At 39.4% G+C, this 24,403-nt stretch overlaps 3 protein-coding genes and 1 pseudogene across 8 annotated transcripts; 2 read left to right on the top strand and 2 right to left on the bottom strand.

Annotated features, from left to right (window-relative positions):
• Window positions 1-6,086: 6,086 nt before the first annotated feature.
• On the bottom strand, window positions 6,087-7,443 carry LOC147480242 (uncharacterized). The gene is made up of 2 exons (XM_086578596.1): window positions 7,208-7,443; window positions 6,087-6,897 (listed from the first exon to the last, which is right to left on the bottom strand). The coding sequence occupies exons 1-2, from the start codon at window positions 7,441-7,443 to the stop codon at window positions 6,087-6,089; spliced, it is 1,047 nt and encodes a 348-aa protein (XP_086434722.1).
• Window positions 7,444-8,099: 656 nt separating this feature from the next.
• LOC147480243 (uncharacterized) lies at window positions 8,100-8,801 on the bottom strand. Its single transcript, XM_086578597.1, has one exon. The coding sequence runs from the start codon at window positions 8,799-8,801 to the stop codon at window positions 8,100-8,102; it is 702 nt and encodes a 233-aa protein (XP_086434723.1).
• Window positions 8,802-13,635: 4,834 nt separating this feature from the next.
• Window positions 13,636-16,384, top strand: LOC147480244 (ETO1-like protein 1 pseudogene; annotated as a pseudogene).
• LOC147480245 (uncharacterized) lies at window positions 16,378-24,253 on the top strand. Of its 6 annotated transcripts, XM_086578135.1 has the most exons (11): window positions 16,378-16,514; window positions 16,589-16,710; window positions 16,842-16,905; window positions 17,474-17,572; window positions 18,103-18,145; window positions 19,095-19,192; window positions 19,700-19,779; window positions 20,847-20,893; window positions 21,479-21,537; window positions 22,278-22,354; window positions 24,089-24,253. In XM_086578135.1, the coding sequence occupies exons 1-8, from the start codon at window positions 16,461-16,463 to the stop codon at window positions 20,863-20,865; spliced, it is 579 nt and encodes a 192-aa protein (XP_086434261.1). In that variant the 5' UTR covers window positions 16,378-16,460; the 3' UTR covers window positions 20,866-20,893; window positions 21,479-21,537; window positions 22,278-22,354; window positions 24,089-24,253. The 6 variants fall into 6 exon arrangements, 3 of the variants coding, with proteins under 3 accessions (XP_086434261.1, XP_086434262.1, XP_086434263.1); XM_086578136.1 differs by lacking the exons at window positions 19,700-19,779; window positions 20,847-20,893 and adding an exon at window positions 23,526-23,623; XM_086578137.1 differs by lacking the exons at window positions 19,700-19,779; window positions 20,847-20,893 and adding an exon at window positions 23,526-23,599.
• The last annotated feature ends 150 nt before the right edge of the window (window positions 24,254-24,403 follow it).

The raw sequence follows: 24,403 nt of genomic DNA on the forward strand, positions 1-24,403 counted from the left end.
AACTAGTCGTAATATAAGATAGGAACCAAATCTCTTTTCTCGCTAAACTCAAAAAACCCAAAAAAAAAATCAACTATTCTTCTCTTCTCACGAAACCGACAAATATCCTCCACTCTTCCTGCAAACCTCTTTCCTTGCTAAACCCAAATTACCAAAACTCCATTGTCGATGGATTGATCGCCTACTATTTTTTTTTTGTTCAACAGGTTGCTGCACTATAGCTAAGTGGAGCTTTTTTTGTTGTTTTACTCTTTGTTGGATTTCTTTGAAGAACAAAGAAGATCAGATTTTACAACTTGGGTGCTCTGTTTATTTTGTTTAGATTTATGATTTTTGTGCGATAAATGCAAATGCAAACCTATCCATTCTGTATCGATCGAATTTGTACGGAAGTTGTAACATCAATAGCAATTTTGTATAAACTATCCTTACAACCTATAAGATTACTAGTAACAAGCTCTTGCTCTTCTCTCTTTTTTTTCTTTTATCCTTCTCGTCCCTCTCTCTCTCTCCAACCTCCTCTCCTTTTATCTTCTTTTCTCTCCTCTAACCTCCCTTTTTTCTCTCGGTCATCGATCTCTTTTTCATCTAGTGTCCCTTCTCTCTCCACATATCGCGGTAGTTATCTTGCAGTTAGGATTCCGCTCCCTCTTCCCACGTCTTGCACCAATTCCAAAGCGGTTAGGATACCGTGGATATGATCCCATGCAGCATGTTCCCCCATACTATACCGCATCCGGTCCACTTGTCACCACTAACCTCTTAGGTCATGAATATGACCACTACAGATGCCCTCTCTCGGTGTTATTGATGATCCGCGGACAGCAATGGGGCCGAGAACTATCCTTTCCTCATTCCATATACCATTCGCAGCATCTTTCTCTTCTTTTACACTGCCATTACCTATTATTTTACTCTGTCCTCACATTTTCTCTTTCAAAGCACGTGCTCCCCCTTTATTGCCACGTGGAAATACGACGTATGCGCATCAGAACTTGCCTCTTCGAATTTAGAGATTCCACGTGTCTCCTTTCCCCTGGTCCCTTTCTCGTCAAATCCCTTTTTGCCCCTGCCCCTTCAAATCCTGCTCAAAATTCTCTCTTCTCTCAAAACCCAAAACCCTCACTTTCCTCTTCAACTTCTATCCCTTCAAAACCTCCTCAATTTCCTTTAACTGTTCTTCCCTCCGGTGGATCTCTCCAGCACCGTTCGTGTTTCCACCCTTCCTCCATCGCCTTGGCTATTATCTCAGGTTTGTTTTCCACCTTCTTTCTTCCTTTCTTAAGCTGCACTATCCCCCGTTGTGTAAAAATTCCATCTTAGCGCTGAATCCATTATGTCAAGATCGGAATCGGTGGCTACCTCCACCACCAAATCCGATAAATCTGAATCCTCTACCCCTAGATCTAGCGACCATTCCGCTGAAACAATCTGACTCCCCGGCTTTTGGCTCCACTAGTCCAGTCGCTGTTCCATCTACCTCTGGAAGGAAATCTTCTCTTCCTTCCCCACCATCTTACTACCGCAGACCTAACTTAGATGTCGTTAAAGCTGCTTATGGCATACCCAATGACGTGGTTCTAGAACACGTGTCTGGTGTCACCCACTTCCCTCACTTGGTAACACCACGACCTGGTTATCTTGTCGCTACTGTAGGATAGATAGCAGCTGGTTTACGTTTTCCCTTAACTCTTCTTGACGTCGATGTATGTAACCATTTCAACATTCCACCATGTCAAGGCATAGGTAACTTCTGGCGCGTTATGTACGCTGCCAACCATTACAACGAAACCCACACCCCTAAAATCCAACTCCGCGATATAATTTCTCATTTTTATATAAAGAAAAGTATTAAACTTGGGAGTGTGGGATATCAATCCTTTTGTACTCGTCCGTGAAAGAAGTCTTTTATTCTCCACATCACCACTTCTGACAAGGTGTGGCACCATTATCCGTTGTATGTGTCTGGGAGTTTTTTGTCCGCGGACCTCCCTTCGGAAGTTTCTCTGAGGCATCTCCATTTCCTTACAAGTGGTAAGTAAGACATTTCGAGTCGCAGTGCTTCTGTCTAACTTGTTTGTAACTTGTCTTTATTTTTGGTGATCCAGGTTGGAAACCCGATTCGCGATCACAGATATACACCGGCATTTCTTCAGAGATTTTCCAATCCCTTCTCGACTTGGGGAGTGCCCAGTGTGAAGTCCTCGGCATTGATCCAGACCAAGCCAATCCTCTCTTACTTGACCCTTCTCTAAAAGACATCGGCAAATACCAAGGCCCGCTCTATCGCTGCCGCCCCCCAAAGAAAGAAAGCCAAAACGTTCCTCACCTCGAAAAAGGAAACGTCAATCTCATAAGTCCTTCAAGTATACCACCAAAATTTCTCATTCACGAGCTGTTGCCCAACGTGTCGCTGCCTCCAAGGTGCAAACTACTACTGCTGACCCACCTCTTCCTTCGTATTCTTGTGTAGCTGAGTGGGAGGACGATTTTGCCAACACTTCCTCTCCTCTCACTACCGCAGATATGAATGTTAACAAATTCAAGCTTTGGGACAGCGACTCTGATAGCGATGCGCCTGTAGAAGTTTCAGATAAGAGTCCTCCCGCGAAAAAGGCCAAGACTAGTTCTCATCCCAGCACTGGTACCCAGGCTGAGACTTCTCGGCCAATTGCTCCCGCACGCCGCCCTCGACAGGACTCTATTCTGGCGGGTCCCCTAACATCCGGCCCGATCGAAGTCTGGCATCCTAAATTCAGGGCCAGAGATCGTGATGTTACCACTCGTGACTCAGCCTTGGAGAACCCAGCAGTCGCGGCATCTTTGTTTTTCAGCTCTCATCTCCCTCGGGACCAAGCCTATGGAGACTCTGGCACGGTCGCTTCACATAGGGCTTCCATTTATACTGGTTGGGAAAAGGTTAGTGCATAGTAATTTTTCCTCTTCATTTTCTTTCCTACTACATTTGATAACAAATATGTCTCTGCAGCTGAGCCTAGATATTGGCTATGTGTTGCGCGGCTTAACCAGTACTGTGGATTCTCTGGATGCCGCGAAGCAGGAGATTCATGGCCCTGACGGCTGGAAAGCTAAGAATGCTAGATTGGAGAAGGAAAGGGACGATTCGCGGACTTTGGCTCTAAAGTCCCAAAAAGAACTCCAAATTGCCGAGGACAAGCACCGCGACTACGTAGCGGGGATCACTTCCAAACTAGAAAGCCTGAAAGAGGCGAAGAAACTTGCCTCTCAAGCTGCCTTAGACAACGCTATGAAAGAAGCCGCAGAGCAGTTCCGAAGCCTAGCTGCGAAGAAGATAGCTCGTGAATTACAGCATCAACTTGATCAGCTTACCGTAGCAGGCCCGCTTCTTCCCCCGCTGCCTCCAATACCTGATACGCCAGGCATAGTTTCATCGACTGCAATTCCTGAGGCTACTGAGACTACTATAACTGATCTGCCACTTTCCACTCCTAGCGCTGACAAATCCCCAGCTGAATTGGACGAAGATAACAACACCGCTGTTGATGAGGAGGTAAATCTCCCTCAGGATGAAGTGAACATTGAGCAGCAGCAGTAACATTTGTTGGCTTTCTTTCTTTGAAGTCGACTCTTAGATTTGTAATCTTTTGTTGAACAAATATCTTTTTCTTGTGTTGAACAAATATCTCTCTGAACACATATGTTTGAGTAGTAGGTGTTAATCGAAACTGATTATCTTTCAATTTGCATTCTAATCTGCATGTTATAATTTCAGACTTCGTAATTCTTTCAAATATATACGTCTTGAAGCCATTTACTCTACTAGAAATTTTAAGCTGGATTCCCCATTTGCCTCAAAGATGATTCTCCATTTTTTTTTTCTTCCAAATTTTAATTTTCCTCAAAGGTGATTCGGCCTCAGAGACCGCGAAGGGTACATCCCCTTCGCTCTCTTTGATCAGTTGTGAAGCTATTTAGGGTTGCCCCCAAGTATATTCGGGCATAAAGTCTGCGAAGGGCTCCTCCCCCCATGCTCTCTTTGATCAGCTGTGAAGCTATTTAGGGTTGCACCCGAGTTGATTAGGGCACAAAGTCCGCGAAGGGCTCATCCCCGCTCTCTTTGATTAGCTGTGAAGCTTGTCAGGGTTGCCCTTACGTTGATTCGGACATACAGTCCACGAAGGGCTCATCCCCCCCGCTCTCTGTGATTAGATGTGAAGCTTGTCAGGGTTGCCCCCAAGTTGATTCGGACATAAATTCTGTGAAGGGCTCATCCCCAGCTCTCTTTGATTAGGCCGTGAAGCTTGTCGAGGTTGCCCTTAAGTCAATTCGAACATCTGTCCATGAAGGGCTCATCTCCCCCACTCTGTGATTAGCTGTGAAGCTTGTCAGGGTTGCCCCCAAGTTGATTCGGACATAAAGTCCGTGAAGGGCTCATCCCCCCCGCTCTCTTTGATTAACTGTGAAGCTTGTTAGGGTTGCCCCCAAGTCGATTCGGACATACAGTCCGTGAAGGGCTCATCCCCCCCGCTCTCTTTGATCAACTGTGAAGCTATTTAGGGTTGCCCCCATGTATATTCGGGCATACAGTTCGTGAAGGGATATCCCCTATTGTGTTTTTAGTTCGCTGTGAAGCATTTTGAGACAACTATATTTTCCCCCAAGCTTGATTATCCATTAGCTATTGCATGACATAATTGAAGGAAGTGTATGTTTATTTCATAGCCATAATAATATTCAATACACAATAGTCCTCTATCGCATAGCTCTATCTAAAATGTTCCATATGTAGACTAAGCAAAGACTCTAAACATGGAACTTTTTCAATATTCTGATGTTCCACGACTTCTCTATCTTTTCCCCTATCGTAGTCTACAATCCATAAGTTCTAGATGTACCCTTCTTACTGATTACATAGGGTCCTTCCCAGTTTGGACCTTGCTTTCCTTCATTTTCTTTCTTGGTGGCAGGGGTAACCCGTCGCAGCACATAGTCACCCACCATGAAACTTCGTGGTTTTACACATTTATCATACTGTCTCTGTAGTGCCCGATGATATTCCTCCAACCAAATGCGTGCTAGTTCTCTTCTTTCTTCGATGAGATTCAAATCCGCAGTTAAAATTCTTTCATTCAGTCCGCTTTCAACAGCCTGGGTTCTAGTCGTGGATTCTATCATTTCCATTGGTATGACGGCCTCTACTCCGTAAGCCATCGCGAATGGTGATTCATTAGTGGATGTCCGCGGTGTGGTACGATATGCCCATAGCACGTGGTTTAATTCGTCTGCCCATGCACCCTTCTGCTCCTCCAACTTCCGCTTTAAATTATCCATGATGATTTTGTTAGATGCCTCTGCCTGTCCATTCCCTTCAGGATTGTAGGGGGCTGAGAACCCCTGCTTCACCTTAAATGCCTGGAGAAATTCTCGCACTTTTCCCCCTGTAAACTGAGTTCCATTATCCGCGATGACCTTATGTGGCAGCCCGAACCTACATATGATATTCTCCCACAAAAACTTCGTCACGTTCTCTTCCTTAACCTGTTGCAATGCCACGCCTTCCACCCATTTGGTAAAATAATCAGTAGCGGCCAACATAAATCTCCTTTTACCGCTTGCCATGGGTAGAGGTCCTACAATATCCAGTCCCCACATGGTGAATGGCCATGGGCTGAACACATTATGCAATGGCTCAGCTGGTGAATGTATGAATGGTGCAAATCTTTGACATTTATCACACTTCTTGGCATACTCTATGGCATCTCTCTTCATATGGGGCCAAAAATATCCTTGTGATAGCAACCTGTTGGTTGTTGTCCGTCCAGCGGAATGACTTCCGTAATCACCGTCGTGAACCTCTGCCAACATTTTTTGGGATTGTCGCGGACCTATACACTTTAGCAATGGTCCGCTAAAATTTCTCCTATATAAGTCTCCCTTTAGTAATGTATATCTCTGACTTAGTTGTTCCATTATGCGCTTTTCATGCTGATTTTCTATTTCCACCCCTTTCAAGAAAGTTTTTATGGGTTCCATCCATCCCTGATCAGTCTCAGTGGTTAACCATACCCCTTCCTCCTCTTATGTACTTGGCTTGTTTAACACCCTCACTTCAATAGATCACCCTCTGTTCCAGGAAGAACCGCTGCCACATAAGCCAAGGCATCGGCGTGTCTATTTTCTCCATGGCCTAAATGTGCAAACTTTATCTTGCTGAACCTGCTTGCTTTTCGTTGTAGGATCTCCAGGTATCTCGTCATCCGTGGGCAGCGTGCTGCAAACCCTCCATTCACCTGACAAATTACCAAATTAGAATCTGAAAACACAGATAACTCGCTCACCCCCAGATCTCTGGCCAAATCGAATCCAGCTATCACCGCCTCATATTCAGACTCATTGTTTGAAGCCGCGAATCCCAGTTTCATGGATAACTCTAGACGATTGTTCTCTGGAGTCACTAACACGACCCCAATTCCATTTCCTGTGTCAGTAGCTGAACTATCCGCGAAAACTCTCCACCCATTGCGATTATCCCAAGGATCCAAAGGGTCGTGACTAACCTCCCTTTCCGATTCCATTACCATGTCCTCTCCCCAAGTGGGGTCCTCTGCCGAAAATTCGGCCAGAAACTCCGCCATGGCTTGTGCTTTTTCTACTGTTCTAATTTGGTAGTGGATCTCACAAGAACTGAGCATCACTGCCCATTTTAACATTCTTCCTGACTTCTCAGCCGTTAACGCTTGCTTGAGAGGCAAATTTGTAACTACCATCACTGAATGTGCTTCAAAATAAGGCTTCAACTTAAGAGCTGAAAATATCAAGGCCAAAGCATACTTTTCAATCCTACTATACCGGGTCTCGGCATCCAGCAAGGTTTTGCTCTGAAAGTAAACTGGCTTCTCTATCTTATCGATCACCCTGACCAGGACTGAACTTATCGCGTACTCAGTAACTCCCAGGTACAAATACAACTTTTCTCCTTGCTAGATAAGTCTTCAACTCCTAGAAGGCCGCTTCACACTCCGCGGTCCAATAGAAATCTGGTGTTTTTCTCAGCAAACGATATAGAGGACGGCATTTGTCCGACAACTTGGAAATGAATCTATTGAGTGTTGCGACCCTGCCGGCCAACCTTTGTACTTCTTTCACATTCTGCGGGGACGGCATCTCAATTAATGACCGAATCTGCTCCGGGTTCGCCTCTATTCCGGGGTGGGTGACTATGTACCCCAGAAACTTTCCTGAAGTTACCCCAAATGTGCATTTCTCGGGATTGAGTTTCAGCTTGTGCGTCCACAGTATGCTAAAAGTTTCCTGTAAGCCTTCTAAGTGTTCCTCTTCCGACATGCTCTTTTCCACCATGTCGTCAATGTAGATTTCAATTCCTTTTCGAATCTTCCCTTTGAACATCTTTTTGCCCAACCGCTGGAAGGTAGCCCCAGCATTTTTTAAACCAAATGGCATCCTTGTGTAACAATAGGTGCCGCCCTCCACCATAAAGGTTGTCTTCTCCACATTGCGACCTGATTGTACCCTATGGACGCATCCATGAAGGAAAACACTTTGTAACCAGCAGTTCTGTCTACTAGCTCATCCACCCGGGGCATAAGGTAACAATCTTTCGGGCACTCCTTGTTCAAATCTGTGAAGTCGACACACATCCTAACCTTGCCGTTCTTTTTAGGTACCGCGACCACATTGGATAGCCATTCTATAACCTCTACCTCCCTTATTATTCCAGCCCCTTTCAATCTTATAACCTCTTTGTGAATTCGATCCACGTACTTAGGTCTTACACTTCTCATCTTTTGCCTTACCGACTTATTCATATGCAAGTGATGACAGGCATACTTTGGGTCTAAACCCATGATATCCTCAATCACCCATGCAAATATATCTGTATTTTCTATCAAGAATTGCACTAATTTACTTTTCCATTCCTCTGGCAAGTCTGCCCCGACTGATGTAAACTTTTCCTCCTCTCCCACCCCCAGGTTCACTATCTCAATCTCATCCAAAGTTTTTGGTCCCAGCGGGGGCTTGTAAACTTCTGTCACTGCCGCCTCCTGTAATTGCTATGCTGATTCTTGTTCGGGTGATGACCCCACCCCTTTCTTTCCTCATACCATTCCCTTGACAGTTACCTGATGGATGTTCTGTGCGGCCACTTGATCCCCCCTTATTTCATACGTCCCCCCAGTAGTGGGGAAGCGGATCACCTGGTAAAATGTCGACGGAATAGCTTTCATTTTGTGGATCCATCTTCTTCCCAGAATTGCATTATATTGGGAGCTAGTATCCACCACCATGAACCGAGTGAATACAGTCGTCGGACCTGCTGTTACTGGTAACACCAACTCCCCCATAGGCTCTGTCATACTGCTGTTGAACCCATACAAATTGGTCTGAGGAGCTTTTAACTGATCTCTACCGATGTTCATCTCTTCCATTGCCCCTTTGAATAGCAAATCCACTGAACTGCCGCAGTCTATCAACACTCTCTTTACCAGATAATTTCTCATCGCTATAGTAATCACCAATGTGTCCTCATGTGGTGAAATCACTGACTCTAAGTCTTTTGGGGTGAACATTATGTTTTCCTCCCCCACCGTGGTTCCACAAACCGGCCGCGGTGTGCTCACCACCTCATTCACCTGTTGTAAACTCGCTGTTTTTCTTATCTTATCTCTGTGCGCATTCTTTCCCAGGATTTCTCCACTAAAGATGACATTGATAGTGCCTAAAATTATAACCGGCGCTGGCACTCTCTCTACCTGATGAACCTTCGCGATAAACTCCCTGAGCATCCCCTTTTCAATCATTCTATCCACTAACCACTTCAAGGCATAACATTCATTAGTGGCATGATTCTTAATTTGATGATATGCGTAGAATGGTTTCCCCTCTATCTCACCTGGTGTACCCCCCTCATAATATTGTTGCCCCTTAATTAAAGGCAATATTTTCGATGAGGGCCTGTTGAGAGGAGTCTATTCTATTTCGCGGTATGGCTTCCTCTCTCGGATATCCCTTCTACCTCGATCCCCCGTCCTCTCTGGACCTCGGTTTTCTCTTCTGTACGATCCTCTCTCTCTCTCTCTTCTATCCTGCCCTTACCCTTTCGGTCATCTCCATCGACAACCTGCACTGCCTTCCCTGATCTCTTCTGTTCCTTCGCAGTCCTTTGCATTATATATATCCTCATATCGTATGTATTTTTCTACTTTTGGGTACAGAGCGTGCAAAGTAGTGATTTCGATTTTGGAAACCGACTCATGCACTCTAGTTTCCGATTTCAAGCCATGCTGGAAGGCTATGACTGCTGTATGTTCATCCAGATTTTCCACCCTCAGGGTCTCCTCCTTGAATCTGCACAAAAACTCCCTTAATGATTCTGCGGACCTTTGTTTGATGTTGAACAGAGCCGTGATATCAACCACCCTTCTTTTCTGGTGTATGAAGTGATCAACGAAAGCGCGCTCCAACTCTTCAAACTCTTTAATGCTCCGCGAAGCCAATTTGTAGTACCAATCAGATGCTCCCCCCTTAAGACTGGCGGGGAACATCATGCAGCGGAGTCCATCATACTTGCTCTCCTGCCATAACCGCATCTGTTGCCGAAAATGGTGCAAATGATCAGTAGGATCTCCTTTCCCATCATATCTCTCAAATATGGGTTGGGAGAACCTCTTGGGCACCTCAGAATTCCATATCGAATCTACCAACGGATTTTTATTGAGGCTCGCAACCTCCTTCTATGCAGCGCTCTAGTTCGCTCTTTCTGCTACGAGGTTCAATTCCCTATCTTTCTCAATCATAACATGTACCATCTCCAAAGTGATGCCCGCCGTTAGTTCTGCGTCTGGTGGCGGGTACTCCTCTTTCTCCCTCTCCTCATTTTCCCCCTCCACTTTGCTGCCTTGAGGCTCCCCTCGCTCCGTTTCTCCATGTGTAGTCTCCCTCTCCTTTCTCAACTTGTCATTCTCATTTCGCAGCCTAACTATCTCCTCCTGCAGAAGTTTGGTAGCGTCTGGCGCCCCATCTGATATTTCTTCCTCTCCTACCCCTTCCATCGGAGCGCTCTCTACTTCCTCGACCGTTTTTCTAACTGCAATTTTCTTAGGTCTTCCCACTCCTCTTTTCGCTACGGTGGGCATTTTCCTTCATGTCCCCACAGACGACGCCAAATATATAAACTATCCTTACAACCTATAAGATTACTAGTAACAAGCTCTTGCTCTTCTCTCTTTTTTCTCTTTTCTCCTTCTCGTCCCTCTCTCTCTCTCCAACCTCCTCTCCTTTTATCTTCTTTTCTCTCCTCTAACCTCCCTTTTTCTCTCGGTCGTCGATCTCCTTTTCATCTAGTGTCCCTTCTCTCTCCACGTATCGCAGTAGTTATCTTGCAGTTAGGATTCCGCTCCCTCTTCCCACGTCTCGCACTAGTTCCAAAGCGGTTAGGATACCGTGGATATGATCCCATGCAGCATGTTCCCCCATACTATACCGCATCCGGTCCACTTGTCACCACTAACCTCTTAGGTCATGAATATGACCACTACAAATTTGTTCTTTTTAAATTACAAAATAAGCATAAGAATAAAGCAATAATAACAGGTAAGAAGACTGTTTCTTTCATTGTTTATTGTTGTGTTCTTATTTGATTCATTATTTGATGTTTGTTGGAATGTTAGTTTTCTTTTTTTTTCTTCATTTTGAACCATTCCGGACAGTCTATTAAGATTGAGTGATAGAAATGTCAGCTTTTTCATATGACCAACAGAATCGGCAATTCTTTTTGCTGTTGGTTTTGAAACCCACTTCACGGCAAATCGAGCAACTGCTCTCTTACCACATCCTAACATGTGAGGATTTCGTCTTTGTCGTTAGGGTGTCCTGTCCTTGCTGTGCTTACATCAGGGTAATTAGAATACAGAGTTGCCAGTTCTAGAGTATTCACAAGTTTGATGCAAGGTTAACTTTTTAATCCTTCTTCCATCGGTAGCTGTAGAGTTGTTTGTACTGTGGATATGGACTTTCTAAGTGGTTAGGGGTTCATGAGTGATAATGGTTTTGGGTTGTCATTTTGTAGCACGTGGGTTTTTCATTTTGTCATTGCATCTGACTATTTTGGTTGAGCCAAAGAAGTACATGAATGCTTAAGCTGAATCTGTGGAGAAAGTTGTGTGTTTTCAGTTATCTGGTTGGAAGGTTGTTCTCCATTGAATGGATATATTGGTGCTTCATTTTTCAGGATTCGTAGTCGAAGGCTTAGGTGTGAAGGTACTCAAAAGTTTATTGGAACAGATCTTTAATTTCCCTCAAATAGGTACGATGTTTAGGTGAACATGCTAAGTGGCTAGCTAGCTGACGAGTAAATGTGATCCTGGTATTCGCATTCGAGCTGAGAAGCCGTAGAGCATGTAAGCGTGTTTGCTAGATCATATTAGATGTGTCCATTGAACAAACCAAATAGTGTGTTGGGGTTTCGAAGAGCCGAGGGGTGAAAAGGTTAGACGGAAAACACGACTTATTTGAACAACTTGGTGACCTACCAATTCTATAAGAAGGATCTTTGGCAAGCAATAAACCCTTAAATAATACAATTCGAGTGTACCATCTTCTTTCTCCTTTCGAGGAAAAGGAAAACTATCTGTTAATTAACAAGGAAGGCCTTTCAATCGTATATGAAAGTGAGAATAGTTATTCGAAACTCCTTTTACCGGGTTGTTTTGTGGTCTCTGTTGCTAGGCGTTGTTCCCTTTCTTTGCTTTTGTAAACCAATATCCCCGTGGTAGACTTACGCTCATCTAGGTCTCCTGCCCAATCAGTTTCAATGGATTCTCATTAGAAGAATGCTTGTCCTGTGCCACTTTCGTTGCACAAACAACGGTCCTGTGTACCAGCTATGTACGAATCATAGTCAATCACTTTACTTACTTTCTTAGTTGCAAGGGTACTTTGCTGTAAAGTTTCATCTTTATATTATTATAGTATAAATACAAAGTCTTAATAGTATTAATAATGTTTACTATTAATGTCCCTACCCTTGCAGTGCTAATATTTTCATTAGGATCAATCTTACTCTACTAAAACCATAGGAACAGTCTTATCTTATTAAGCAAGGTTCCACCCCAACCAGTAATGATATTTCTATTCTATGCAAATCTTACCTTTCGCCCCCACATGACAAGTAGTTGAACCTGTAGTTTTTCTTCCCTTTTATCTCAAGTCGCCTGCCGGACATAGACTACCACTGCTCACTTCGCTTCAATGTAACTTTGAGATTGCTATTTGCCTCCCTAAATTCCTTTTGATTGTCAAATAAAGTATAGTCACATCCACTCCAATTTGATTATCTGTTACATCATGTCTTCTTCGTATTGATTTTAAGGGTCCCATTTTATGAAACCACTCAGTACAGCTTCTTCATTGTCTTCCTCAAAGGTTTTTCGGTGATGCAACTTACTCTCATTTCTTATCATTTAGTGTTAATTAAGTTCTGGAAGGTTGGCAAAATATTGTAAAAATTGTTCTCTTAGAAACCTGTATAACCTAATATTTTATTTTTTTTAATATCGCTTTAATACAGCGAAAAAAATTGCTAATTCAAATTTATATAGATTTACACTATTTATTATTACGTTTTATTTATTTATTTATTATTATTATTATTATTTTTTATTTACCATTGACAAGGGTCTACCTTGATCAATCTAATGATTGAAGTTTTAAAATGATAATAGTGATAAATCCAAATTGCCTTAGGCGTGGGAAATATGTTATTTTGTTTTTAATTTCAATGGGTAACCTCCATATTAGCCTAGCACAAAATTCAATCCTTTAGAAGTTTACTCCTAATCATATGAATGTTTTCAAGAAAAAATATTGGTGCGAGGTACATGCATTAGTTGGTACATTTCATCATACACATGTCAATGCCAGTTTCCTCTTTCAAATACCTATTACTCTAATTTTTGCTGCAAATTATGTTTCCTTCTCTCTTGCATAATGTAGAACAAATATTCTGTTACTTCGATGCTATGTTAATTAGGTAACATAAAAAGGGTTAGAGTTAAAACAAATGGTGGTTTGCAACACATCTGAATACACTATACTTTTGATAAGCTTGAATCACTCAAAATTTTACAAACAATATGTATGAGTTAGAGCCTTAGATGTTAGTAAAATACTTTCAGGACTTTGGTTGTCAGGTTCCATCTTTGTGCGCCAACATAGTTGACATCATTTTCATTATAAACAATTCAAAAGCTTTCAGTAGTTCTTTTTGAATTAAAAGCTTCCAGTAGTTCTTTTTTCAATCTATGCTTATATATGAATTGGGATTCTACTTGGCGCTCAAATTAAGTTTTATTTATCTGTGAATGTTTTTTTACCTAAGATGCGATTCCATTGGAAATTTATAAGCGACTGATCGTTGCATACAATCTTAATATCAAATCATTATATTTTTCCAGGGGTATGGCATGTATGAGTCCACTGCAGTAGGGGACACGTGGCTTCAATAAAGGACAATTCAAGAAAGTATCGTCGGTGGGACTTAAGGTGCCAAACATGCAAGCTACAGTTGTGAATTGAAACTCGGTTCTGTATGCCTCCACCAATAGTAGTGAGCTTTTCGTTAAGAGGACTGTTGTTATGAAAGGTAAGCGTAAAAAGTTAGGAATCTAAGATACTAAACTGGATATGCGGTGAAACAGACAAAATACCTGCATGTTCCTATTTACCTACTTCAATCCCAAAAATTCTTTTTTTGTATGATTCTTATATGCATTGAGTTAGTTTTAGTTTCTATCAGAATTTTAAGTTTTGATTGAGTGATCGCTTCATCTATATTCAACCCGGTATGCAACTCTACAAAGAAAAGGCTATGGTGTTGTATAACCTGTATCAATACACTATTTTGGCAACCTCTTAGAACAACAACTTAGAAGGGTTCATTTCATACTTTGAACACTGAGAGGGATATGATGCTCAATAAGCTATGTTTATAACTAAACCCGTTATATGATTCACTTGCTTATTTTGCAAAAAGTTTTAGTTAATTTCCCTTTATTTATGTTGATGGACCAAGTTGTGATCTAAGTTTTGAAATTAATTCAAAATAGACGATGTCTTATTTTTTAATTAATTTATTTATTTTAAAATAAACTTTTTTTGCATCTTGACTCGAATTGCATCAAATTTCAACTTTTACTACACAAAATATTAATTGATCTAACCACCAACTTTTTAACATCATATATGTTTCACTTATCCACTATCAAATTTGCATGTTTAGTAAGGGTTGGAGTAACTGATGGAGTAATTTTTCCCAGCTGGCAATTAAATTTTATTTGTATTATGGGTTATGAAAGACCATGATATTCATTCCAGTGTTCTTCGTGATTTCATATCTAAGCATATCATTAGTGGTTGATCAAGTCTAGGTGGCAGCTGGATAGATTCTGGAAGCAGTGACTCCATCAGAACTTCTCAATGAAACAGGTAATTAATATTGAGATAATAATCACATATTATATGGAGCATTGTCATTTCTAATAGAAATGTGGACCGTGCATACGCCAAATACGTTGTTGTTGGTAGCACTTAAAGTTGTAATCTTAAAGTTCAAACATAAGACACATGTTTTTAATTTATATAATACTTGCTGCATTAGGTTGCTTCGTTAGTATGTTTTATCGTTCTAACGTTCTAATATGATATCATCTCAACGCTGTTTTTTTTCTTCTCTTTGGAGGATTTGTGAAGGATTACGGTGTGGGCGTTAGTTATCACCCACTCAAACTGTCTTAGCTATTATTTACCGTTTTATTTTTATTTTTGCGCTTTTTATTTTTAATTTATAATTGTCATGTTGTTTGAATTTTCTCTGAATCTCATTGCCAAGTCAAAGTTTGTAAGGTATTTAAGTAGCTACTACTTAACTATGCACTTCTTTATCGGATTTTTGTTTCCTTCACTTGGAATCTCTACTAGTAGTATATCCTATAATGATCCTGGCCTCTTAAATTCATCTGGGCTTTTTTCTGACACATAATGCCCCTGAATAAATAATTAAATCCAAACACTCAAATACCATTTATCTCTACTAGTAGTATATCCTAGAACTGTCTCATTTCAAATTGAAGATGAGACAATAGCCTGTGACCGGCAGAAGATTGCCGCCCTATCAGCTGCATTTAATGCAATGCTTAATGGGGATTTTACTTAATCACTTCAAGAAGACATAGATTTTTCCAAACATGGCATTTCTCCATCGGGTATGAGGGCAATCAGGGGTTTTAGTGAGACTGGGAGTCTAAATGAAATTTATCCTGATCTTTGCTTGGAATTATTGATATTTTCCAATAAATTCTGCTGTGAAAGGCTCAAAGATGCCTGTGACAGGAAACTTTCATCTTTTGTTACTTCAAGAGAAGAAGCAGTGGACCTTATGGAATATGCTCTTGCAGAAAACTCCAATGTCCTTGCTGCTTCATGTCTGCAAGTGTTCCTTCATGATCTTCCCAATTGTTTGAGTGATGATCGGGTAGTTATGATATTCAGAGATGCTAATAGACAACATAGAGCAATCATGGTTGGGTCTGCTTCATTCTCGCTATACTGTTTGCTAAGTGAGGTTGCCATGGCCCGAGATCCCTGTTCAGATATTACAGCTTACTTCTTGGAACAGTTAGTTGAATCTTCAGTCAGTGGCAGTTGTCTTTTCGTCAGCTAGAAGCACCTGGCTTCTGAGGAAAGAATATGACGAAGCTGAATGATTATTTGAGGCTGCTGTGTCAGGAGTCCATGTTTATTCTGTTGCTGGCTTGGCTAGACTGGATTTTATCAAGGGATGGAAACAACGGTCTTGTGACAAACTCAGCTCTGTGATTTCCTCCTTTAACCCTCTTGGATGGATGTATCAGGAGAGAGCACTATACTGTGAAGGCGAGAAGAAGTGTGATAATCTTGAGAAGGCAACAGAATTAGATCCAACACTTAACTACCTAACATGTATCGAGCTGCATGCCTGATGAGGAAGCAAAGTGTTGAAGCTGCTCTGGCAGAAATAAACTGTGTTCTTGGTTTCAAGCTTGCATTGGAATGCTTAGAACTCCGGTTTTGTTTCTATCTGGCACTAGAGGACTACTGAGCTACCTTATGCGATGTTCAGGCAATTCTTACATTGTCTCCCGAGTATAGGATGTTTGAAGGACGGGTGGTTGCTACCTAACTATGTACACTTGTATGTGAGCATGTTGACAATTGGACAGCTGTAGATTGTTGGTTACAAGTATATGATCGGTGGTCTTCAGTTGATGATATTGGGTCCTTATCAGTTATATACCAGATGCTTGTAGAATCCAGTCTTCAGGTTATCAACATCTTATATGATGTTTGATTTGTACAACATCATAAAGGCACGTATTATCGGATAGAAGACACAGATTTGGAGAGATCTACAAAGGAATCTAAGAATGCTTTCCTACAACATCTTTCATGGCTTGGCCTTGATTGGGATTGGGATGAAGGTCGATTTTTTAATCAATTTTTTCTAATTTATTGTTGAATGTGGTAGATCATCAAATTTACCCTAGCTATGCAGGTCCTGGTATTGGTGGAGATTATGGTCCATATCGACAGTCTTGACGCAACTCTTTATACAACCATTATGCCAAGAAGCTTTTGGATTCTGGTCATGTTTGTCGTTGTTTTTGTTCAAATGAGGTACTTCATCTTTCTATCTATTTCTATTTCTATCCTGCTTTATCCCCAAATCTCCCCGCTCTTCCGACTCCCCAAACCAACTCTTCTCCTATTGTTTGGTTTTCCAGATCTTGAAAATGACGCATTTGTAGGTGCTCTCTCTTTCTTTTTGCCCTGTTTTGCCATGGCACAGTGGAGGAAATACTTGATGCTATTGTGAGTGACAACTTGCATTGTTAAAATTGCGAACAATATGGTCTTAAGTATTGTTCACTTGGCATTTTGAAAGTTATGTCCACTTGGCATTTTGAAAATGCTGGCCATGTCCTTCTCTTTATGTTAGTTTTGTTGTCAAATTACTTGGGCCGTCAATTTTTTTTTACTGCCCAATGTTGCAATTCAAACGTGGTATCTCAGTTTCGATAAGAGCCTTTGGGGAACTGGGAGGGAATAGTTTCTTTACAACTCAACTTGAATGTCAAGTGAGACGTTTCTTTTGCAATCATTTTCTTCGTTGCCAAATGCCCACCATAGCTGTCGTTGATAAATCGATTTACAAAAAAATAAAAATAAAAATAAACTATTCCCTCCCAATGATATATATCATTTTGTTTATAATGATAATATTTTTAAAGCCGATGTACACTTTTATCCCCAACTTCACCCGAGATGATAACTAGAAAATCAGAAAAAGTCCGACGCTTGTGATTTTGTGAAATTGTCAGTTGCTGGAAATTAAGTATGTCCCATGCTCTCTTAACATAAAGCACTTGTATTTTCTCAGGAAAATGAAGCAGCTCGAACGAACGATGAATGGTGCATATCAACGGTCAAGAAATTGAAAGAAGCCTCTCCATTAGGCCTAAAGGTTTCCTTAAGATCTGTGAGTCCCTTCTGACACCCTTCTCCTTTTTTTTCATAACTACACCGCTTTTGTGGTTTATGACCACATATACTGCCTACTGCTTAAGATACGAGAGGGTAGATATCAAAGTCTTGATCAAACACTCCAAACACGGGAAGTTAAGTCAAGGATAGAGCCTGTGATTGGCGAGACACTGATATTATCCTTCAATTAAAGTGTTGTTTAACACTGTTTAATAAGGGTAATCGGTCATTTCATGAGGTGGTTAATTAAAAAACCAAATCCACGCCATTTTGAATTGTACGCACACAATAAATACCCACTTAATATTAATTACGGTGTCATTAATTACCATAAATACACAGAGCCCTTTCATTTTCCGTCTCCCTCTCAATCTCCACTCCACGTCTCTCCCACTTTCTTTTTCCAACAGTAAAAGATAACCAAATGAAAAAAATTCATATTTTCTCCTGCTCATGCATCATATACACTATACAGTATGAAGGTTAGTGGCACGCCAATCACATGCTCTCAAATTTGAACTACAGTTTTCTTCTCTGGGCTATAGATCGTCTACTCAATTGATAGAAGGTAAGATTACTTGGCTCTTAATTTATAGAAGCCGTCATTGAGAACCATTAGAAGAAGAACATTCAGTTAACGCAAAGAGAAGTAAATCTTTAAAAACTATCAGTTTCTAAATTTATTTTGTTATATTGATTTCAAATCTTTCAATGTATGAAATCTAATGTCACATGTCTGCGATGAATTATTAATTTGTAAGCTATTGTCTCATGGTAGCTGTAGAGAGTACTCTGAAGATGAATTTCTTCAATGTAAGGGTTCAGTAAGAGTTGAATAGCAAAATAGCATTCACTTCATTTTGCTGGCGTCTTGAAACTACAAGAATTATTAAAGACAAAATAGTTCCGCTGAGACACCAAACAGTAAGGATAAAGCTTTTTTGTCAATGGTACATCTAAATGTTTAGTTGGATGTCAAATGCCTTTTATTTATGGCAGTAAGTATTTTCTATGGGTTGTAGCATACGTGAGGATAAAGTGGGGTCTAAATTATGCTCTTGAAAACCTCCAATCGGGGTTAGTTAACTCATATGGGAGTACTACCATGAGGAATGCCATTGTATCAACAAAACTTATGCCACATATACTGGATCAAATATGGTATCTGCTATTAGTTTGAACTAGAAGAAATATTATATTGTCATGATATTGCCACCACATTTTGAAACGTAATATCGCTCAAGTCCAGCACATATGTAAAGGATATATATATAGGCAGCAAGAGTTACGACTCAAGAAATTTTCTCGATTGTTTGATTATGGATAGTGTGACTAAAGAAGATCCTTCCCTGATATGTATCTTGAGCTTTTTGTAAGGGTTGAAATTGAAATTTACCATACTTTGACAATGTCTATGTTGCTCAGTAGCTGATGCAAAGAGGAATTACTTAGTATGCATCGAACGAGCAAGATTAAGAACATTTGAATTGAAGTACTTAAAACATTTGTGTTTGCAGTTTTAGCTACTATTTGGGAGAAGACAGCTGCAAGGATATTCAGGAACCGAGGCATGCACAAGTATTCCTTAGGATGGAAGCTATTGAATGACTTGAAGGTAGGCATCCAAAGACATTTTATGGAGGCAGACAACACCAACACCATAGCCTTTCTACAGAAAGTTGTTATTGAAACTAAGTAGAAAACAAATAAAGTAATCAGATTGATGTTGATATGGAGTAATACCAAGAGATATATAATGGTTACTGTCCAGTTTTGCATACACAAGTTGCAGAGGTAAAAGATATGTAGTTCAAATATTGTGAGATCAAATTAATTGGCCGGCTATTTTTTTTTATTATTATTTAGTGTTCCACCTTCTCTATCTTTTGTATTTCATTGGTGTGATTGAAGGGTCTTATATTAGCTTATTAATATTCCAGGGTGGTGTACTTGAGTGGCTGAGTGCATTCTATAACCGGTTCATCTGTTTTAAGTTTACATCTATTTTGAATCATGAAAGAGGAAATTTTGAATATATAGTTTCCTCTTTGATGTTTGTATGATGTATAGGTTTTATTTGAAGATTCTGTCTCATGACCGTTATCTTACGTTTTGTGTCCAGCTATCTTCTCGCAATATACTAATCAGAGAAGATCTATATACTGTGGTTTCCCGTTTTTGGAATAAAGTAAGAAGTTCAAGGTAATGTATATACGAGAATCTTAAAGAGTAGTACACATGAATTACCCAGAACCCCCTTGCTTCAGACCAAAGCGGAACATAGTGCCGATGAAACTCCTTTAACTTTTCCGCCGCCTTGGTAATGTAATGCTTCGAAATTCTGATAATCTTGCATCAATATACTCTTACGTCTTATCTAAGAGCATTTGTGGGAACAAAAGGAAGCAAGATTAAATCTGTATTTGGGATTGTAGAAAAATGCATATAAGGTGATATTTGGCGATTTTTTGTTTATAATATGTAACACAAAAATCCAATAATCGTAAATGGCGCTCATTTTTTGTTTTCAATTCGCTTATGAACATATCATCCTTCGAATGGGTGGTCTGTGAGTTCATATTGAGATTTTTTTTAGCTATAGCATTATTTAATTTGTACTCCCTGAGCAAAGTCTATATGAATTTTTTTGGTTGATTTTCTACATTTAGTTATTATGACTACAATCTGAGGATGGTGCCGAAGACCTGGACACCAAGTGAATGCATAGGATTTTTATTGTACCTCAATATGTTGTGTTGCTTATCGGTTTCTTCGGTTTGGTGGCAATGAAGACAAGTTCTCGCTCTTGCATTTACAAAGGATCGGTGTGGTTATTATAGTTCCTATAGTTGTTTTGCTATGTTGATTAGGGATTAGAATTATTTAGTCCCTTCATTGCATGCTAATTAATACAAATATTTAGTCTTATCTCGATCTCTCTTTTAAGTTTACATCGCTTCTCTTTCTCTCTCTCTCTCTCTCTCTCTCTCAAATCTCTTCTCATAATTAAAAAAATTAAATGACCTGGATAAGAAAACCATCAGCCTATTTCTCTAAATCAGGTTTGATTGTTACTTTCAATTCTCTAAATCATGCGAATTCCCTTTTATTCATCAATTCTTCAAATTTTTATTTTTTTGAGATCTTGATTGGTTGATTGTTTCATTTGAGTACTAATTATTTGATGAATTGATGAAAAAAAAATTATTATGAATTCATCTTTGCTTGGATTAATTCACTGCTCAAAAGTTATTTGAAATATGAAACAGGGTTGGTCGTAGATTGTAATCAGGTAATCCACCAACTTAAGAATCAGGTAAGAGTGCGTAATTGTAATCCCTTTGACTTCAATTTTAGATGTTTCAGTTAACTTAGTGTTGGTATCCTTTTTAAAGAAGTCGATTTGGGGATTTGATGAGATCCTTTTTGAATTTGGGATTTGATTTATACGTTTAGTTTCTAAAATTGAGTTTTGGGTATTGCTTACAACATGTAGTTTTTGAAATTGGGTTTTGGGATTGAATTAAGAAGTAGGAACTAAAGTGGCTTTCAGTTTTTTTTTTCTTCTAGACTTTATGTTTTTGAATTATATTATGAAATATTTTTTCATGTTTTCTATCTGATATGGCCGTTCGCTTCTCATTTCTTGATTAGGAATTATTTTTCTTGGGCATGGAATATGATTGTTGTTGTTTGTGTTGTAAACCAGTAACTAAAAAAATCAATATTTACTTACCTGCAAATGTTATTAAGTTTCTAATATTGTTGGAATATGGTTGGAACGTTTCATTCATTTTTTCTTCAAATTTCACAGAGTTCTCTTTTGAGCTTGCAATAAACACTACCCTTTTGTTGGTGATCATGTTGATTCTTTACTTGATTCAATGTACTTTTATTGCAGCCTTGCAGGTTTCCTTCCATTTGGGGGCAACAAATTTTGCGCTATTAAGCCTATTATAGGTACTCTTTTTCTAAGCTTCACTATTGTTTTCTTTTTCTTTTATATACAACATTCAACTTTATAGCATCCTATCCCATATTGATCTATGCTTGCTATTTGTAATGAAAACTATTCTCATAAGAACCTTTACAACCTATTTTTGAAATACATTTAATATATTATGCTTGCTCTTGCGTAAAATCTAAATGGGAGTCTAAATAGGTTTGATATCTACATAGGTTAGACTATAAAACCTGACCTCTATTTCTTAATGGGAGTCTAAATAGGTTATGGAGCATTGAGTGTTTCATAATCATGTGAACTGATAGATTCTACTCCATGAACCCCTCTTGAATCTCCAGTACGCAGAGTTCCAGCAACCCCTAGATCTGCGGTGACACAAGGGACTCAATTGAATTACCATAGGTTGTTAATGGCGAATATATAGAACAAAAGAATAGTTGTTGCCTCTGCTGCACTGACACATTCATACTATGCATTTTACAAGAATGGGCTAGGGGGAAAGGATAGTATCACTAGCCATGAAATACCTATAACTCTATAAGGGCTTGTGCTATGGCGTTGCATAAGTTGGCGTACAGCGTACTCCTCAGTCATGAAAAAAATGACATGCAAGTAGCAATATAACACTTGAAGGCATGTAGTTACCATTATTGATTTACTTCACCCCTCCTTTTTTGTGTTATTATTATATTGGATATATGGTTTTATTGAGATGGGTTTTTGATATTTGCAACAGTGTTGCAGTTGGTTATATCATAATGCAAACCTGGAGCGAGTGGATTTGTGCTAGAATAGCGATTCATTTATCAGAGAGTAAGCTTTATTTATTTATTTTTTGGGCTTAATTGAATGCTTAGTACAATGGTTTAGTGTCTCACTGTTACTTCACAACATTAAATCGTGTTAATCAATCCTTGGCGAGAATAATGTGGGAAGCCCATTGAGAGAACCTTAAGTTCCATAGTAATTGAGTACTTGGTCTGTTGGCCATTTCCATTGGTGCTGGAGTATGACAATTGGGTATATCAATTCAATGGGCGCACCCAAAAAATTACAATGGAATATTAATAATTTGCACTTAATGTTAATGTTGTCGGAGTTTGGCATTTTCTTTGTTTACCAGGATGATTCATGCTTTGGTTAAATAGTCACATAGTACATAATAACATGGCCAATTCCGCTAACATCAACCCGTCTTACAGCTCATCTCTCCTTGGGAACCGATGATGAAGCCTTACATACTTTGGTCGAAGCTATTGAGATATCCCATAAATTTAGTCATTTACTTTATGCACATGACCAGATGATGCACAATCGATTGAGTGAGTAGAATATGATATTTGCTTCAATCAAGCTGTATATTTTGTGTGTGTGTGTAGCAATATAACACTTGAAGGCATGCATAATATTTAGGAGCTTAAAAATTTGAATGTGTTATGCACATTTTCAGAATATTGCAACCAAGCAACTTCCCATAATGAAGACATTTATTCCACTGCCATATTAGATGGTGGTGTAGTGCATAATTGCATATTTCTTGAATTTAAAGTTGTTTCTCATCTATTTTTTTGCACCAAATTGTTTTGTAGGTAGTAATCATTCATTCATGGAACAAACATACTTTGAATCCTTGAGAATTCTATAACATAAAACATTAGGGTTTAGGTTGCCTCTTAAAGCTGTTTAAAACATTGGAATTTTACACTCTTTGGTAAGTTTTGTTTGACATCGCGTGCATAGCACGTGCATCTTTCTAGTATTTTTAATGATCCACTGTAGCCAATTTCATTTCATACCTATATTTTTAATAAATTGAAGTTTACCATTACGTGGTAATGACAATGCCACATTTCATAGCTTCATTTTCCCATGTTTGTTTTCCCTTATTGAAATTTTTGCATTTGCACTTATTGTAGAGTTGTGGATATGATTAAAATCGCTTCCCACCTTATCTCTTACTTAAACCCACTGGCTCTGTTTATAGAGAATAGGTGGAAAGACATGCAAGAGTGGTTGCAACGGCCAATGTTTTTGCAACGAGGAAGTGGGACTATGCAGGTGTACCTTTTCGTGGATTTTTAGGTCTTTATCTCTTCTCCTTATGTTGATTTTTAGATGGTTGTAATAGCATTTACAAAAATGATGTAACTTGAAATTTCACATATGAACCTGTGGGAGGAGTGAAAGATTTTAATTTTAAATGATACAGAGATTACGCGTCGTCTTCATCATGTCTTTAAGACATTTTCCAATGTTCATGGTAGTGTAAACTCTTGGACAACTACAGTCTATTGAAAGCTTCTATATAGACCAATTAATCTCGGTTAAGTACATTGGTGAGTTTTGGTTAATCTCAATTGTTGGTGGGGTGTGGTCAAATAGTGATTGCATTATTTTTTTTACTAACTTATGAAACATGTGCTGCTGAAAATTAGTTGAATTGTACCGTGTCTCTGAATTAATATGCACGTTTTTATATTGTATCAATGTTACTACCATGTTTATCTCACTTCATACTCCATCTAATTCATATTAATTGTGTTGCAGGTCATGGATTGTTACTAAGACATGGAGATGACGTACCAGATTCCACCGCTTTTGTATTGATTTTACGTGGTGTTTTTTTGTAATTTGAATGTATTGCCCCTTAACTTTCAGTTCTATTACATAGAGTTTAATAATTTTAATATTTACATTTTAGCAAGCTAAAAACTCCTCAGATTTACTGAGTTGGTGTACGTCTCCTAATGTTTGTTTACTTATTTATATGCAACTTAAACACGTTTAAAATAGATCCTAGCAAATTTATTTTGGAATGTATGCTTTTTGGGTGTATAGTGGCATAAGCTTCTTTTGCCATCT

Source organism: Coptis chinensis, chromosome 8, assembly GCF_015680905.1.
Source record: "Coptis chinensis isolate HL-2020 chromosome 8, ASM1568090v1, whole genome shotgun sequence".
Taxonomy (NCBI): domain Eukaryota; kingdom Viridiplantae; phylum Streptophyta; class Magnoliopsida; order Ranunculales; family Ranunculaceae; genus Coptis; species Coptis chinensis.

Coding starts and splice junctions, on each gene's coding strand:
- LOC147480243 (XM_086578597.1), bottom strand. CDS start 8,801: ATGATTGAAAAGGGGATGCTCAGGGAGTTTATCGCGAAGGTTCATCAG.
- LOC147480245 (XM_086578135.1), top strand. CDS start 16,461: ATGCTTTCCTACAACATCTTTCATGGCTTGGCCTTGATTGGGATTGGG. Junction 16,515..16,588: donor TGATTGGGATTGGGATGAAG/GTCGATTTTTTA, acceptor CTAGCTATGCAG/GTCCTGGTATTGGTGGAGAT. Junction 19,193..19,699: donor AGCTATTGAATGACTTGAAG/GTAGGCATCCAA, acceptor TTTTGTGTCCAG/CTATCTTCTCGCAATATACT.
- LOC147480242 (XM_086578596.1), bottom strand. CDS start 7,443: ATGCCATTTGGTTTAAAAAATGCTGGGGCTACCTTCCAGCGGTTGGGC. Junction 6,898..7,207: donor ACTTCAGGAAAGTTTCTGGG/GTACATAGTCAC, acceptor AGTCCTGGTCAG/GGTGATCGATAAGATAGAGA.